General features: G+C 49.9%; 1 protein-coding gene across 1 annotated transcript in view; it reads right to left on the bottom strand.

Moving 5' to 3' along the window:
• The window catches only part of ACSBG1 (acyl-CoA synthetase bubblegum family member 1), a 41,481-nt gene extending 28,769 nt beyond the window's left edge, over positions 1-12,712 (bottom strand). The window contains exon 1 of the mRNA XM_004577907.4: positions 12,549-12,712. Within this exon, the coding sequence (XP_004577964.2) occupies positions 12,549-12,679 (131 nt within the window). The 5' untranslated portion in view covers positions 12,680-12,712. The remainder of the gene's footprint in view (positions 1-12,548) is intronic.
• Between the last annotated feature and the right edge of the window lie 2,280 nt (positions 12,713-14,992).

Raw genomic sequence — 14,992 nt, forward strand, 5'->3', positions numbered from 1 at the left:
AACTCTTCAACTTCACATACTCCTGATTGCCGTCAATTCCCCTCAGTCCATACTATGCAGCACACAACACAGAATGACTAGACACCTGGACCAGTCGCAAATGGGAACAAAAGAAAAAAAAAGTAATCATTCCAAACAAATCCTCATAGGACACAGATGTTGTGAATTCACAACAGCTCTTCAGAAACACATAAGAATTCAAAGGACAAATCGACATAACTGGTGCACAGATGTAAGACTCTCGACTGACCAATGCCAAGTTTAAGACAAGTACCATCTCTGAAATGGAAAAGTCACTAGATGAGCTTATCAGCAGACAACAAGCTAGAGAAGGCGTACAGCAGAGAAGGAGTGAAATTAAGGACAAAGACAATAGAAGCCCTGTAAGAGAGTATAGAGAGAAAAGGATTTAAAAAAAAAAAAGATTTATTGGGCCCAGCACGATAGCCTGTTAGCTAAATCCTTGCCTTGCATCCACCGGGATTGCATATGGGTGCCAGTTTGTGTCCCGGCTGCTATACTTCCTACCCAGCTCCCTGCTTCTGCCTGGGAAAGTAGTACAGGATGGCCCAAAGCCTTGGGACCCTATACACTTGTCGGAGACCCAGAAGAAGCTCCTAGCACCTGGCTTCAGATCAGCTCAGCTCTGGCCATTGTGGCCATTTGGGGAGCAAACCAGCAAATGGATGATCTTTCTCTTGGTCTCTCCTTCTCTCTGTAAATCTACCTTTCCAAAGACAAACATATATAAATATATATATATGGAGCTTCTTTCAGGTCTCTCATGCAGGTGCAGGGTCCCAAGGACTTGGGCCAGCCTCAACTGCTTTCCCAGGCCATAAGCAGGGATCTGGATGGTAAGTGGAGCAGCCAGGACATGAACCAGTGCCCATATGGGATGCCAACACTTGGAGGTGGAGAACTAGTCACCAACCCAAGAAAATGATTTTTAAAAGAAATAACAAAGAAATTATGTGAGTGGGACTGTTGGGATGGTAACACTCCCCAAGCTGTTGTGTGAACCAACACCAGCCCTGTCCAAACAAAAGCTGGCTCCTTTGCAGACTTTGATAAGCTGCTCCTAAAATCCACGTGAAAATTCAAGAGACTCAGAGGAGCCAAAACAACCTTTTTAAAGTTCATAGTTTATTTGAAAGAGAAAGATTCTATCTGCTGATTGAATCCTCAAATGGCCACGTGACCAGAGCTGGGCCTGTGCTGAAGTCAGGAGCCACAACTCAATTCAAGTCTCCTAGGTGGGTGGCAGGGAGCCCTGCGTGCAGCTGTCACCATGGCCTCCAAGGGTGTGCATGACAGGAAAGGCGAAATTGGGAGTTGAAGCTGGGGACTGAACCAGATGATCTGATGTGGGATGATCTCACGAAGCATTGGCTTTTTTTTTTCTATATTTTTTAAAGATCTTTTAAAAATTTTTATTATTGCAAAGTCAGATATACAGAGAGCAGGAGAGACACAGAGGAAGATCTTCCATCTGATGATTCATTCTATAAGTGACCACAATGGCTAGAGCTGAGCCAATCCGAAACCAGGAGTCCGGAGCCTCTTCCGGGTTTCCCACACAGGTGCAGGATTCCTAGGCTTTGGGCTGTCCTCAACTGCTTTCTCAGGCCACATGCAGGGAACTGGATGGGAAGTGGGGCTGCCAGGATTAGAACTGCTACCCATATGGGATCCTGGAGCATTCAAGGTGAGGACTTTAACCACTAGGCTACTGTGCTGCCCTCCCTTTTTATCTTCTTTTAAGATTTATATTTGGGAAAGAGAGAGAGAGATGTTCAATTTTTTTATTTACAGCACAAATGGCTGAAATGGCCACAGCTGGGCTGGGTGGATTCAGGAGCCTGGAATTGCATCAGGTCTCCCACGCGGCTGGTGAGGCCCAAGCACCTGGGCCATCTTTTGCTGCTTTAGCAGAGAATTGAACTGGGAGCAGGGCAGACAGTACTTGAACTGGCGCTCTGATATGGGATGCCAGTGTCCCAGGTAGTGGCTTAGTCCACTGTGCCACAATGCCCACATAACTCACACTTAACTAGTAAGCTAAATGTTGGCTCCACGAAACAGTCTTGCAAAAGAACAGCGTTGGAGGACATGCAGTTTCTGATGTAGGCTACAAACCTCCATCCATCGAAGCAATGACATAACAGAGTATGATTAGCAAACAGATGAATGGAACAAAACAGAAAAATCAGAGGAAATTTACAGTGAACTGACTCTCAGGATGCCAAGTCAATCTAGAAGGGTAATGAGCAATTGTGTCTCACATACCGAGAAACTGGGAGTTGGACCCCTTCCTCACAACACACACACACAGACTAACTCAGTCTCTATGAAAGACTTAAAATTGTGAAGCAATTAAACTGTTGGTAAATCTGGGCCAGTGCCACAGTATAGCATGCTAAGCCTCCTACTGTGGCGTTGGGATCCTATATGGGCACCAGTTCATGTCCTAGCTGCTCCACTTTCATCTAGCTCACTGCTTATGGCCTGGGAAAGCAGTAGAGAATATCCCAAAGCCTTGGGACCCTGCACCCATGTGGCAGACCTGGAAAACGTTCCTGGCTCCTGACAGCACCCTAATGGGATTCCAGCGGATGCAAGGAGAGGATTTAGCCATTAGGCTATCATACCAGGCTCTCCAAAATTAAAATCTTGTGTGTTTTAAGTAATGCTATAAAATACATGAAAAGTTGGGCCCGGCGGTGTGGCCTAGTGGCTAAAGTCCTCGCCTTGAAAGCCCCGGGATCCCATATGGGCGCCGGTTCTAACCCCGGAAGCTCCACTTCCCATCCAGCTCCCTGCTTGTGGCCTGGGAAAGCAGTCGAGGACGGCCCAAAGCTTTGGGACACTGCACCCGTGTGGGAGACCCAGAAGAGGTTCCAGGTTCCCAGCTTCGGATCGGCACGCACCGGCCCGTTGTGGCTCACTTGGGGAGTGAATCATCGGACGGAAGATCTTCCTCTCTGTCTCTCCTCCTCTGTGTATATCTGGCTGTAATAAAAATGAATAAATCTTAAAATAATAAAAGAAAATACATGAAAAGTTAGCTCACAGAGTAACAGAAAACATGGCCCAATTGGGTAAGTGGTAAGAAAATTATATCCAAAACACAGGATCTGCTACAATCAAAATAAAAAGGACAATTAATAGAAATGAAACAGGAGTTGAGAATTTCCTTGGACATACAAAATGATACAAACATTTAGTGCATCAGAAGTTGCTCAATATAGGGCCCAGTGTGGTGGCTTAGTGGCTGAAGTCTTCGCCTTGAATGAGCTAGGATTCCATATGGTCATCAGTTCTAACCCTGGCCAGCCACATTTCCCATCCAGCTCCCTGCTTGTGGCCTGGGAAAGCAGTCAAGGACGGCCCAAAGCCTTGGAACCCTGTACCCGCATGGGAGACTCGGAAGAGGCTCCAGGCTCCTGGCATCGGATTGGCTCAGCTCCAGTCGTTGAGGCCACTTGGGGAGTGAATCATCGGAGGAAGATCCTCCTCTGTGTCTCCCCTCTGTATATCTGACTTTCCAATAAAAATAAATAAATGCTTTAAAAAAACGAAGTTACTCAATATAGTCAGTCATGAGGAAGTACACATCCAAACCACAGTGACGACACAGTCTGTATCTGGTGGCACAGACACCTAGTACCCAAAACAATAGTCCATGGACAGGGAGATAGAGGCCTCCATGCTGCTGAGGGGTGAGGTGGGGTGGGGAATACACTCCCTATTTTGGCAACCTTTCTGGAAGTTTCTCAGAATGTTATGTGTAGAGTTCCAAGGCAACTCAGCAGTTATCCCCAGGAAATCCAGGAGAAATAAACACATGTCTCCACACAAAGCCTCAGAGGCAAAAGTTCAGTGCATGATTTTTTTTGTAACAGTCCAAAGATGAAAACAATCCAACGATGGATGAATAAGGCTACAGCATATGACTTTTAACACAATACTATGTGGTCATAAAGAAGTTGCAGTACTGATAGGCATTGCAGCAAGGGAGACGAACCTCAAAGACAAGCCAAGGGAAGGAAGTCAGTTGCCGTGGGTCAGATATCCTGGCAGCCCATGGAAATGACATGTCCAAAGCAGACAGTTAGGGACAAAAAGCAGATTTTGGACCCGGTGCCATGGCCTAGGGGCGAAAATCCTCACCTTGCACACTACCGGATCCCATATGAGCGCCGGTTCTAATCCCAGCAACCCCATTTCCCATCCAGCTCCCTGCTTGTGGTCTGGGAAAGCAGTTGAGGAAGTCCCAATGCCTTGGGACCCTGCACCCTCTGTGGGAGGCCCGGAAGAACTCCTGGCTCCTGGCTTCAGATCACTGCAGCACTGGCAGTCACCTGGGGAGTGAATCATCAGACGGAAGTTATTTCTCTCTGTCTCTCCTCCTCTCTCTCTATATATATATATATCTAGCCTTGCAATAAAAATAAATAAATCTTAAAAAAAAAAGATCTTTTCTAGAGCTGAGGAGATTGAAGAGAAACGGGAAATGATGAAATGTTCAAAAACAGATTGTGTTCATGGTTTAAAAATTCAAACACCACTAAATTTTTTTAACTTTATTTTTTAAAATATTCTTTACAAGCTATTTATTGTTTTTGACTTATTTGAAAGACCAAGAATCAGAGATGAAGAGAGACAGAGATTTTCTATTCGCCAGTTCACACTCCAAATGCCTGCAACAGCCAGGGCTGGGCCAGGCCAAAGCCAGGGCTGGGGACCTCATCTGGGTCTCCCATGTGGGTGGCAGGGTGTACTACCAGGGTGCACATTACCAAGAAGCTGGAATCAAGGGCTGCCATGATGGTTCAACTGGCTAATTCTCCACTAAAAACATCAGTGTCCCTGGTTTGTGTCCCGGCTGTTCCCCTTCCCATCCAACTTCCTGCTTGTGGCCTGGGGAAAGCTGTATAGAATGGCCCTTGGGACCCTGTACCTTGTGGGAAACCTGGAAGAAACTTCTGGCTTCGAGTTGCGCAGCTCCAGTTGTTGAAGACATTTGAGGAGTGAATCAGCAGATGAAAAGATCTCTGTCTCTCCTCTGTGTAAATCTACCTTTCCAATTAAAAAAAAAGTATTTAAAAAACAAAAAGAAGCAGCATCAATCAGAATAGGAAGCAGGGTTAGGGTGTAAACCCAAGCACCTTAGTATGGGATAATTTACTTTAAACAGGTGAATTAAACTCAGTGAAGCCATTACATTTTTATTTTGAATTTTTCATTTCATTTTATTTTTTAAAAAAGTTTATCTCCCCATTCTTTTTTTTTAAAGATTTATTTATTTTTATTGGAAAGTCAGATATACAGAGAGGAGGAGAGACACAGAGGAAGATCTTCCATCAGATGATTCACTCCCCAAGCGGCCGCAACGGCTGGAACTGAGCCAATCCAATGCCAGGAGCCAGGAGCTTCTTCCAGGTCTCCCACACAGGTGCAGGGTCCCAAGGCTTTGGGCCTTCCTCCACTGCTTTCCCAGACCACAAGCAGGGAGCTGGATGGGAAACGGGGTCACTGGGATTACAACTGGTGCCCATATGGGATCCCAGCGTGTACAAGGCGAGGACTTTAACTGCTAGGCTACTGCTCCAGGTCCTCATTTTATTTTTTTATTTTTAAAACATTTGTTTATTGGGCCTAGAGCAGGGGCCAAGCGGCTAGGGTCCTTAACCTTGGATGCACCAGGATCCCATCTGGGCACTGCTTCTAATCCCGGCAGCTCCACTTCCAATCCAGCTCCCTACTTGTGGCCTGGGAAAGCAGTCAAGAGCAACCCAAGGCCTTGGGATCCTGCACCTGCATGGGAGACCTGGAGGAATTTCCTGGCTCCCGGCTTCGGATTGGCTCAGCTCCGGCTCAGCTCCGGCTCAGCTCCGGCTCTTGTGGCCGCTTGAGGAGTGAATCATCGGACGAAAATCTTCCTCTCTGTATAACTGATGTTGCAATAGAAATAAATAGATCTTAAAAAAATACATTTGCTTCTTTATTTGAAAGGCAGATTTACAGAGAAAGAGAGAGCTTTTTTATCCACTGATGACGAGGAGTCATCAGTGGATAAAAAAGCTCTCTCTTTCTCTCTATCTCCTCAGATAGAGCTAGGACAAGCCAAAACCAGGAGCTTCTTCTGGGTCTCCCCTATGGGTGACAGGGGTCCAAGCACTTGGGCCATCTTCTGCTACCTACCCCAGGCCATTAGCAGAGAACCGACTAGGAAGTGGAGCAGCTGGGACATGACCCAGTGGCCATATGGGATGCTGGTGTCATAGACAATGGTTCAATCTGCTACACCATTACACTAACCCTTATGTGTATTTTTATATTCAGTGAAACTGCTTTATATCTTACCTAGTAACAATTTTGAGTGACCTGATGTAGATTTCATTTGAGTCCTTGAGAAGAAGGAAGAGACAATAGGACAGAAAAACATGTGTAATCCCCCTAACATCATATTTGGTTTTTTAAAAAAACCAACCTTTAAAGCATAATTAAAAACCTAGAAAAGACAGGAGAAGGTCATTCAACATTTATGTAGTGAACCGTGGATGGACAATCTCCCCCAGGCCCCGTCTCTACGCTTTTCAGGGAGAATGAACAAATAAACAAATACAAACTTCAGAAATGGAAGCATTGGCCCCTGACTCTCTTGGGTCACCTGCAAGTCATTAGGTTGGAGATGGTGTACAGAGGTCACTTGGAAACAGAGACACTGAAGGGTTCCACTGTCTCTGGTCCCTGATTAGCGGGTCTTCTTCCTGCAGGGGTCAGAGGTAAGTCAAGAAGGTTTGCAGCTGGTCCCCAGCTGAAGCCAGGAGCCCGGAACTTCATCCTGGTTTCCCAGATGGGTACAGAGGCCCAAGATCTTGGACCATCTTTGGCTGCTTTCCCAGGTGCATTAGCAGGGAGCTGGATTTGAAACAGAGCAGCCAGGACTTAACTGGCGCCCATATGGGATGCTGACCCCACATGGGGTGGTTTAGCTTGCTTTATCATGATACTATGGCCTTTCCCAAACTAATTTTTTTTAAAGATTTGTTTATTTTTATTGAAAAGTCAGTTATTCAGAGAGGAGGAGACACTGAAAGCAAGATCTTCCATCCAATGATTCACTCCCTTTGTGGTGCAACAGCCATAGCTGAGCTGATCTGAAGCCAGAAGCCAGGAACTTCTTCAGGGTCTCCCACATGGGTACAGGGTCCCAAGGCTTTGAGCCATCCTTGACTGCTTTCCCAAGGAAAAGCACCCATCCACAAGCAGGAAGCTGGATGGGAAGTGAAGCAGCTGGGATACAAACCAACGCTGATATGGGATCCTGGGCAAGTAAGATGAGGACTTTAGCCACTAGGCTACTGCACCAGGCCCCAAACTTACCTTTTAATTCCATTCTTTCAGGAAGTTTTTGAAGTTTCCTCACATAGTTTTATGCTGAACATTTGTAGAATTTACAAAAAAAAAAATTTGCAAGACAGAGGGAGAAAGATACAGAGTGCTAGATGAAGAATTCTTCCACCTACTAGTTCACTTCCTCTCCAAAAGCCCACCACAGCCAGGCCACAGCTGGGAGCCCACTGCAGACATCCCACGTGGGTGGTAGGGATGTGCTGCCCCTGGTGTCTGTATCAGCAGGAAACTGGAGTCAGGAACCAGAACTGCACAAGTCCCCACTCTGCTCCTGATTCTAGCTTCCTGTTGAAGTGCACCCTGGGAAGGCAGCAGGTGCTGCAACAAGGGATTGCGTTCCTGCCATCCACATGGAAGACATGGGTTGAGCCCCTGGCTCTCAGCTGTCTGGTCCCAGCTGTGGATGGTAGTTCCCTGACTCTGAAATCAGTAAGTCAATACATGTTGGAATAAAGGGTCCAGTGTAGATGTCAGGTATTCCACGCTGGCATACCTGAGTTCTGGTCTTACCGCTGGATCCTGATTGAAGCTCCTTGTTCACACAGACCTGGGGAGGCAGCAGGGATAACTCAGGAACATAATTCCCTGCCACCCACACGGGATACCCAGATTGAGTTCCCAGCTCCCAGCTTTGACCTGTCTTAGCTCTGGCTGCTGTGGGGCACTGGGATGTAAACCATGGATGAGAGCGCTCTCTCTCTCTCTCTCTGCCTCTCAAATAAGTAAATAAATAGATTTTTTAAAAAAGATTTATTTTATTTTTATTGCAAGGTCAGATATGCAGAGAGGAAGAGAGAAACAGAGCAAGATTTTCTGTCCAATGATTCACTCCCCAAGTGGCCGCAACGGCCAGTACTGCACCAATCCGAAGCCAGGAGCCAGGAGTTCTTGTGGGTCTCCCACATGGGGTGCAGGGTTCCAAGGTTTTGGGCCGTCCTCGACCGCTTTCTCAGGCCATAAGCAGGGAGCTGGCGGGATTAGAACCAGCACCCATATGGGATCCTGGTGCGTTCAAAGTGAGGACTTTAGCTGCTAGGCCTCGGCGCCAGGCCCTAGAGTTTTTGTAAATTAGCAATAATCACTTGAAAACACTCCAGACATTCTCATCACTAGAGAAATCATGCCAAGGGCCCGTAGCAGCTAAACTTCTTGCCTTACATGCGCTGGAATCCCATATGGGCACCGGTTCTAATCCAGTAGCCCTGCTTCCTATCCAGCTCCCTTGCTTGCGGCCTGGGAAAGCAGTCTAGGACAGCCCAAAGCCTTCGTACGCTCCCCCTGAGTGGGAGACCCGGAAGAAGCTCCAGGCTCTTGGCTTCGGATTGGCTCTGCTCTAGCCATTGTGACTGTTTGGGAAATGAAATCGTCGGACAGAAGATCTTCCTCTCTGTCTCTCCTCCTCTCTGTATATCTGACTTTGCAATTAAAAAAAAACTTAAAAAAATCATGCCAAACCATCTCTCTTCTCCCTCCAGAATGGCTGAAATGTGCATAAGCAGCAAGAACTTGAATGGACAGACATGGAAATGCCACCATATCTACCTCAGAAAGCTCTGGCAGTTTCTTCACACTCACACACACACACACACACACACACTCACACACCTTCAGACTCAGCAATTTTGATTGCCAGGGCTGTATCCTGGAAAACAAGGACAGGAGATGTATACAGGAATTTCACTCCCTTGCAGGAAGGATAATGGATGATCAAGTTGTAGATGAGCTGTATTCGGGTGGAAGCGGGCAATGCAATACAGTGAGGGAGGCAGCCACACCTGTCATAGATGTTCAAATCCAGGCAGGACTGTGACTGCCTCGTTTTGAAAGGCAGAGCGAAAGAAGGATTTCATCTATTAGTGCACTCCCCAAAGACAAGAGCCAGGAGCTTCTTCTGGTTCTTGCATGCGGTGCAGGGGTCCCAGTACTTGAGCCACCTGCTTTCCCAGGCCATTATCAGGGAGCTGGATCAGAAAAGAGCAGCCATAAATCGAACTGGTGATTATATGGGACACCACTGATGTTGCAGGTGGCAGCTTTACACTCTGCCCCATAGCCCTGGCTTTGACATCTTGGGGCCAGAGTCAGAGCAGCCCTCGCTGTCCTTCACATGATCACAACCTTGAAAGTTTCCAAAATGTTTTCTCAGCTCAAGTGTTCCTCATGGACCCTTGGCAGGGAACCAGGGTTCACTAATGAGCCAGGACGTGGGAATGTCTTACAGGATCCAGGGTGCGAGAGAACGCTTGGTACCACAGCCACTGACCCAAGATGAAACTGTCTTTGCAGGAATGAAGAGTGAGTTCCCTGTCCCGGAGATACCCAAGTCAGAGTAGATTTACAGCGTACGAATGTTGTAACAGAATGAGTTGGACTTAGTGTACCAAGGAAAAACAAATCCCTGTGGCCAGTACCATGGCACAGCAGGTAAAGCTGCCACCTGTGAAGCTGACATCCTCATACGGGAGCTGATTCAAATCCTGGATGCTCCTCTTCCGACCCAGCTCCCCCTGCGGAGCTAGCCTGGGAATGCAGCAGAGGGTGGCTCACGTTAACGCCCCTGTACCACATGGGAGACCCAGAAGAAGCTCTTGGCCTGGTGTTGGCCTTAGGACCCAGTGGGAGAGTGAACAGAAATGAAGGAGGATCTCTCTCTCTCTCTCTCTCTCCCCCCTCACTCTCCATAATTCTTTCAAAATAAATTTCAAAAATATTACCAACAACACAGTCACAAGTGTGGCACAGCAGCTGCTGCCTACGACACCAGCATCTCATTTGGATGCTGGCTCTAGTCCCAGCTGCTGCACTTCTGATCCAGCTCCCTGCTAATGGTCATGGGAAGCAGTGGAGGACAGCCTAAGAGCTTGGGCCCTGCAACCCACATGTGAGACCTGGATAGAGCTCCCAGCTCCTGGCTTTGACTTGACCCAAGCTGTGGCTGTTAGAACCATTTGGGAGAATGAACCAGCAGATAGAAGATCATGTTTCCTCCTTAAATCTTTCTCTTTGTAACTCTGCTTTTGAAACAAGTGAAATAAATCTTTAGAAAGTGCAACATTTCAAAAGCATGTATGATTGTGATAACATATAAAATATCTGATTGGTCATGTTTAGGCATGCACGTCCACAGCACGGATGCATTTCCACTGTGTTTTATGCCTTGTGATGCCTGTGACAATTACAACTCAACAAGGGCTCATCTTCTTACTGCTAAAGTCCCATCGTTCTCAGGAGTAGGTGGACTGCTTAAGCACTTGCTTTCCTGTACTACATCCACATGCTTATCACAATGCCTGGCTGCTTACCCAGAAGAAATTTTGAGTCTGTAAAGACACTACAGCAATGAAGACACCAGGACCTGAAGATAATAAACAATCACCATGTTTCTGGGTCATGGGCAAGTCAGAGAGGGTGGGACCAGGAGGCCTAGAATGTTCTAGATCCTTCAGGACACCCAAGTAACTGCACTGATTGTGACTGCACCCCAAAGGTGGGGAGCTCACTCCCTGGAGTCCCTGGAAGTTTTGGGAGCAACCTGTGATGATGTTGGGGGAAGTCCCACCAGTACCCGATCTTTGGACAGGCTATGCTGGAAGAGTAGGCAGCTCTGGTGAATGTAATCTACAGAGAAGGCCAGATGGGGCCCTCTCTCCTGTCCCCCAGCCTCCAGCCTCCCCAAGGTCTGTTTCCCCCTGGCTACAGCCAGACCCATCTCCCCCAAGACAGGCTCTCCCCAGCACCTGCTGTGTTTCTGCCTCCCAGGATGCCCCCTTGGCCTCATCCTCTGGCCCTGACAGATGGCCCCTCCTTAGACCACAGCCTAAGGGCCAGCAGAGGTTCTCCTGATGCAGCAGATTTACCTCCTCCATTTTGCAGATGGGGTAAACAGGGCTCAGAGAGAGAGAATGTCTCAGCCAGTTGCAGAGCAGGGCAGGAGCAGCGCTGGCCTGCCCCCGTCCCCTGCCATGGCAGGGGCCTGTCCTCCCATGGTCTGGGATGCTGGGGCTGTGGCAGGATCCGGTTGCTTTGGCCAGCGTATTCACAGGTGCACCTGACTCTCCCACAGCACCAGCGTGGCAGGTGTCTTCTCTTCCTTTGCCCACAGAGGAATGCTGAGGCTCTGGGCCTGGGTTCCGGCCCTGTTCACCCCCGATCCCCTGGGAGGACTTCCTTCCCTCTGCAGGGTGGTCTGGGGCCAGGCAGGGGTCCTGCACTTTGAAAGGTGGGGAGGCTGGTTTGGGGAGGGTGCATGGTACATTTCCTCCCACCCTGCTCCATCTCCCTCCCTCACAGCCCCCAGCGGGGACTGTGGCCAAAGGACACTGTAGACAATTCCGTCCACCCTGACTACAAAGGGTTCTGACCTGCCAGCTAATCTCGCGCTCCCTTCTACCCTCCCCCTACCCAGTCCCGTGCCCACCCAGAGCCCATAGCTCCCAGTGTTGTGGTGTCCCCACATCCACCATCTTGGTCCCATCCTCTTCCTGGCCCTCCTAATTACACAAGTGCTCTGGTCAGAAGCTTCTCCCCTCTTGCCCTTGGCCAAGCCTCCCCAAAGTTGTGTCCCCCTGCATATCTGCCTCCCAGCCCTTTCATCTTGAGACCTTTGCCTCCTCCAATTTCTTGGGTAGACAAGCTGGGGCCCAAGCAGGCCTGATGGTCGGCTAGAATACATTTGCACTGTGGAGGAGCCGGAGGGAGACCTTGGCCACTGCTCGCGGACGTGCATGGGAAGCTGCAGTCCAGAGAGGCCGCGGGGACTTGCCAAGGCCACCCAGCTGGCGGGTGCCAGGTCCTTTGGCTGCCTTGACCTTATCTGTCATTGTCCCCCTGCCAAAAGCCCCAAAGAGACACGGGAATGTTCTAAAGGAAGGAGATCCACACTCTGAGATGTGACCCACTGAGCCTGCAGTGGGTTGCACTGCTGTTGACCTTGCCCAAGAAGAGACCAGCAAGTCATGAGTCCCCTTGCAGGGCACCAACCAGTGTCCCCCATCTGGGGCTGGTTCTGTCCCATGGCTCTTCCAGAAGCCCTCCCTGTCCATTTAGCAGATGTTGACAGCAACTTGCCCAGGTTCACACAGCAGAGTTGAGTCCCCAGTGGGCCTCAGGCCCCACCACCTCCTTACCTGGATCCCAGACTGTCCTGGGTGGTCCCTGCACTGGCATCCAGCTGGTTCTCCTGGGGGGCATCCCTGCGGTCCGGCATGCTGGGGTCCCTGGCAGGGCAGCCGCAGCCAGCTCCAGAACTGCGTGGCATCAGCCAGGACGTCCACCGAATATGGGCCGCTCTCCCACGGCCAGGGTTGGCCTTGAGTGGGCCGTGGGGGCGGGCCAGGGGCGGAGTGGGGCAGGGACAGGGAGGGGGGGCATGGAGGAAGGCAGGCACGGACTGGACCTAGAGAGACCCATTTCCTCTCTATTTTTAGCGGCTCCGAAATGTTCCTCAGTGTCAAAGTGGCTCAGAATTAAAACTTTCCTTTTCTTTGTGGTTTTGTTTCCTGGGGGGAAGAAGAGAATGTCAATGAGGCCAGTGTTCTTTTTGATGCAAATGTGCCTCTACACTCCCAGGAGGCTGGGCCAATAGGCTCTGGTGCTTTTAGGTGCTCCCCCTCAGAACCTCCTCCCTGGCTTTAAAAGGCCACTGTGGAGCACCAGGCTGAACCAGCTGTGGGCAGGGTATGTGTGCTGGGTGTTGGAGGTCCCAGGTAGAACCCTAAGCAACTACTGTGTGAAAACCCAAGCTGGGAGAAGGAAGGAGATTTGGGCCACCCCGAGGGCTACCACTTTACAGTGCCCAGAGCATGGGCTCCCCCATCCCAGGACACCTGTCAACACGGTCCCATCTGCTGGTCCACTCCCCAGATGCTGGCAACAGCCAGGCTGGATCCAGCCAAAGCCAAAAGCCAGGACTCCACTGGGACTCCCAAGTCCTTGGGCTGTCTTCTGTCGCCTCCCAGGACACACATGAACAAGAAGCTGGATCACAAGCAGATGCCAGACTCTGTTCCAGCCACTCATAGAGGATGCAGTCATCCCTAACAATGGCTTAGCCTGCTATACTGCAATACCCACCTAAGTTCTTGCCAGGCATTGGATAAGAGCCCCCTGTGATCCCATGCAACCATCTCATAACTGCTGACCTCTGCAAAGACTCTGCCAAGAAGTTCCTGTTCAGACTTTTTTTCTTTTCTTTTCTTTTTTTTTTTTTTGTGTGTGTGTGGGGGGGGTAGAGACAGGGGGCAGCAAGAGGGGACACAGTTCAAGCCAGCAGAAAGTGTCCGCAGGAGCCATCGGTGGGCATCCTGCCAGATGTTCCCTAAAAGACAGTGGGTCCAGCCAAGCCCCAGGTGATGAGGCAAGCTCAGGGCTTGGGCCTCACACATTCCCAGGCTGCCTCCTCTTGCTGCAGGTATGGTGGACAGCCAGCATGAGAGCAGGAGAGGGAGCTTCCAGATCCGGATCCTCCGTACATCTCCCACCTTGGTGACCTGGGCCAGCAGTGGGCCAGCGGTAGGAGAACAAAAGAGAGCAACCTTTCAGAGAGGCTGGGTCTGAGGCTAACAGCATGGGGTAGTAGGTGAAGCCTCCACCTGCAGCACCTGCACTCATGTGGGTGGCATTCCATGTGGGTGACATTCCATGTGTGATCCAGCTCTCTGCTTAGGGCCAGGGAAAGCACCAGAAGATAGTCCAAGCACTTGGGCCTCTGCACCCACATGGTTTGAAGCTCCTGGCTTCAGACTGACCCGGCTCTGGCCATTGCTGCTATTTTTCTCTTTCTCTTTCTCTCCCCTCTCTCTCTCTGTATCTCTGCCTTTCAAATAAATAAACCTTAAAGAGAGGCTGGGTCTGATCCTTGCCAGCCTGGCAGCTGCTGGTTTTTGGTAGCAGCTGTGTCCTTGACCTTCTAGCCAGAACTCCTGTTGGAGCCACCCCTTCCCAGCCCATCTCAGTTCCTGTAGCACAGCAGCTATTCCCCTCGCATGTCAATCCCCACCGTGGGGAGATCCCAGGAACAGGGGAGCACCCCCAAATCTGAATCTGACTCTTGCCTTTCTGCTTACAAGCTGGGAATGCTAGCGCAACAGCCCCCACGCCACCTCTGAGCCTGAGCTTGTACCCAGGGTCCCTTCACAAAGGCTTCTTGAAGGTGGGAGGTGACCATCTCTCACAGAGATTAGATAGCAAGACAGGGTTGGCAGGGGTAGAGATGCTAGGGAGGTGCCAGGACATGGAACCCTGAAAAACAGCACAGTCAGCATAGGCAGGAGAGGCCGAGGTGGGAGGACTGGGAACTAGGGACTACATGTGCTGGGCAGGGAGGGTCTGGGGCCTTGGTTGGGTGCCATGGGCAGACCAGGTTCCTGGGCCTCCAAGATGAGGAACTGGGCCCTAAAAGACTTGTCAAAACTGTGAGCTCACAACTCCCCCAGCCATAACCATTCAAACACTGCTCTTCTCTGACAAAAGCCCTGGGAGTCACGCAGGTCTGGGCCCTCTGTGATCTGTCCCCTCCCTCCCCCATCCATCTGGCGTCACCTCCCCCTCAGGACTCAGGGCCTCTCCCAGC

Source organism: Ochotona princeps, chromosome 6 (genome assembly GCF_030435755.1).
Source record: "Ochotona princeps isolate mOchPri1 chromosome 6, mOchPri1.hap1, whole genome shotgun sequence".
Classification (NCBI taxonomy): Eukaryota; Metazoa; Chordata; class Mammalia; order Lagomorpha; family Ochotonidae; genus Ochotona; species Ochotona princeps.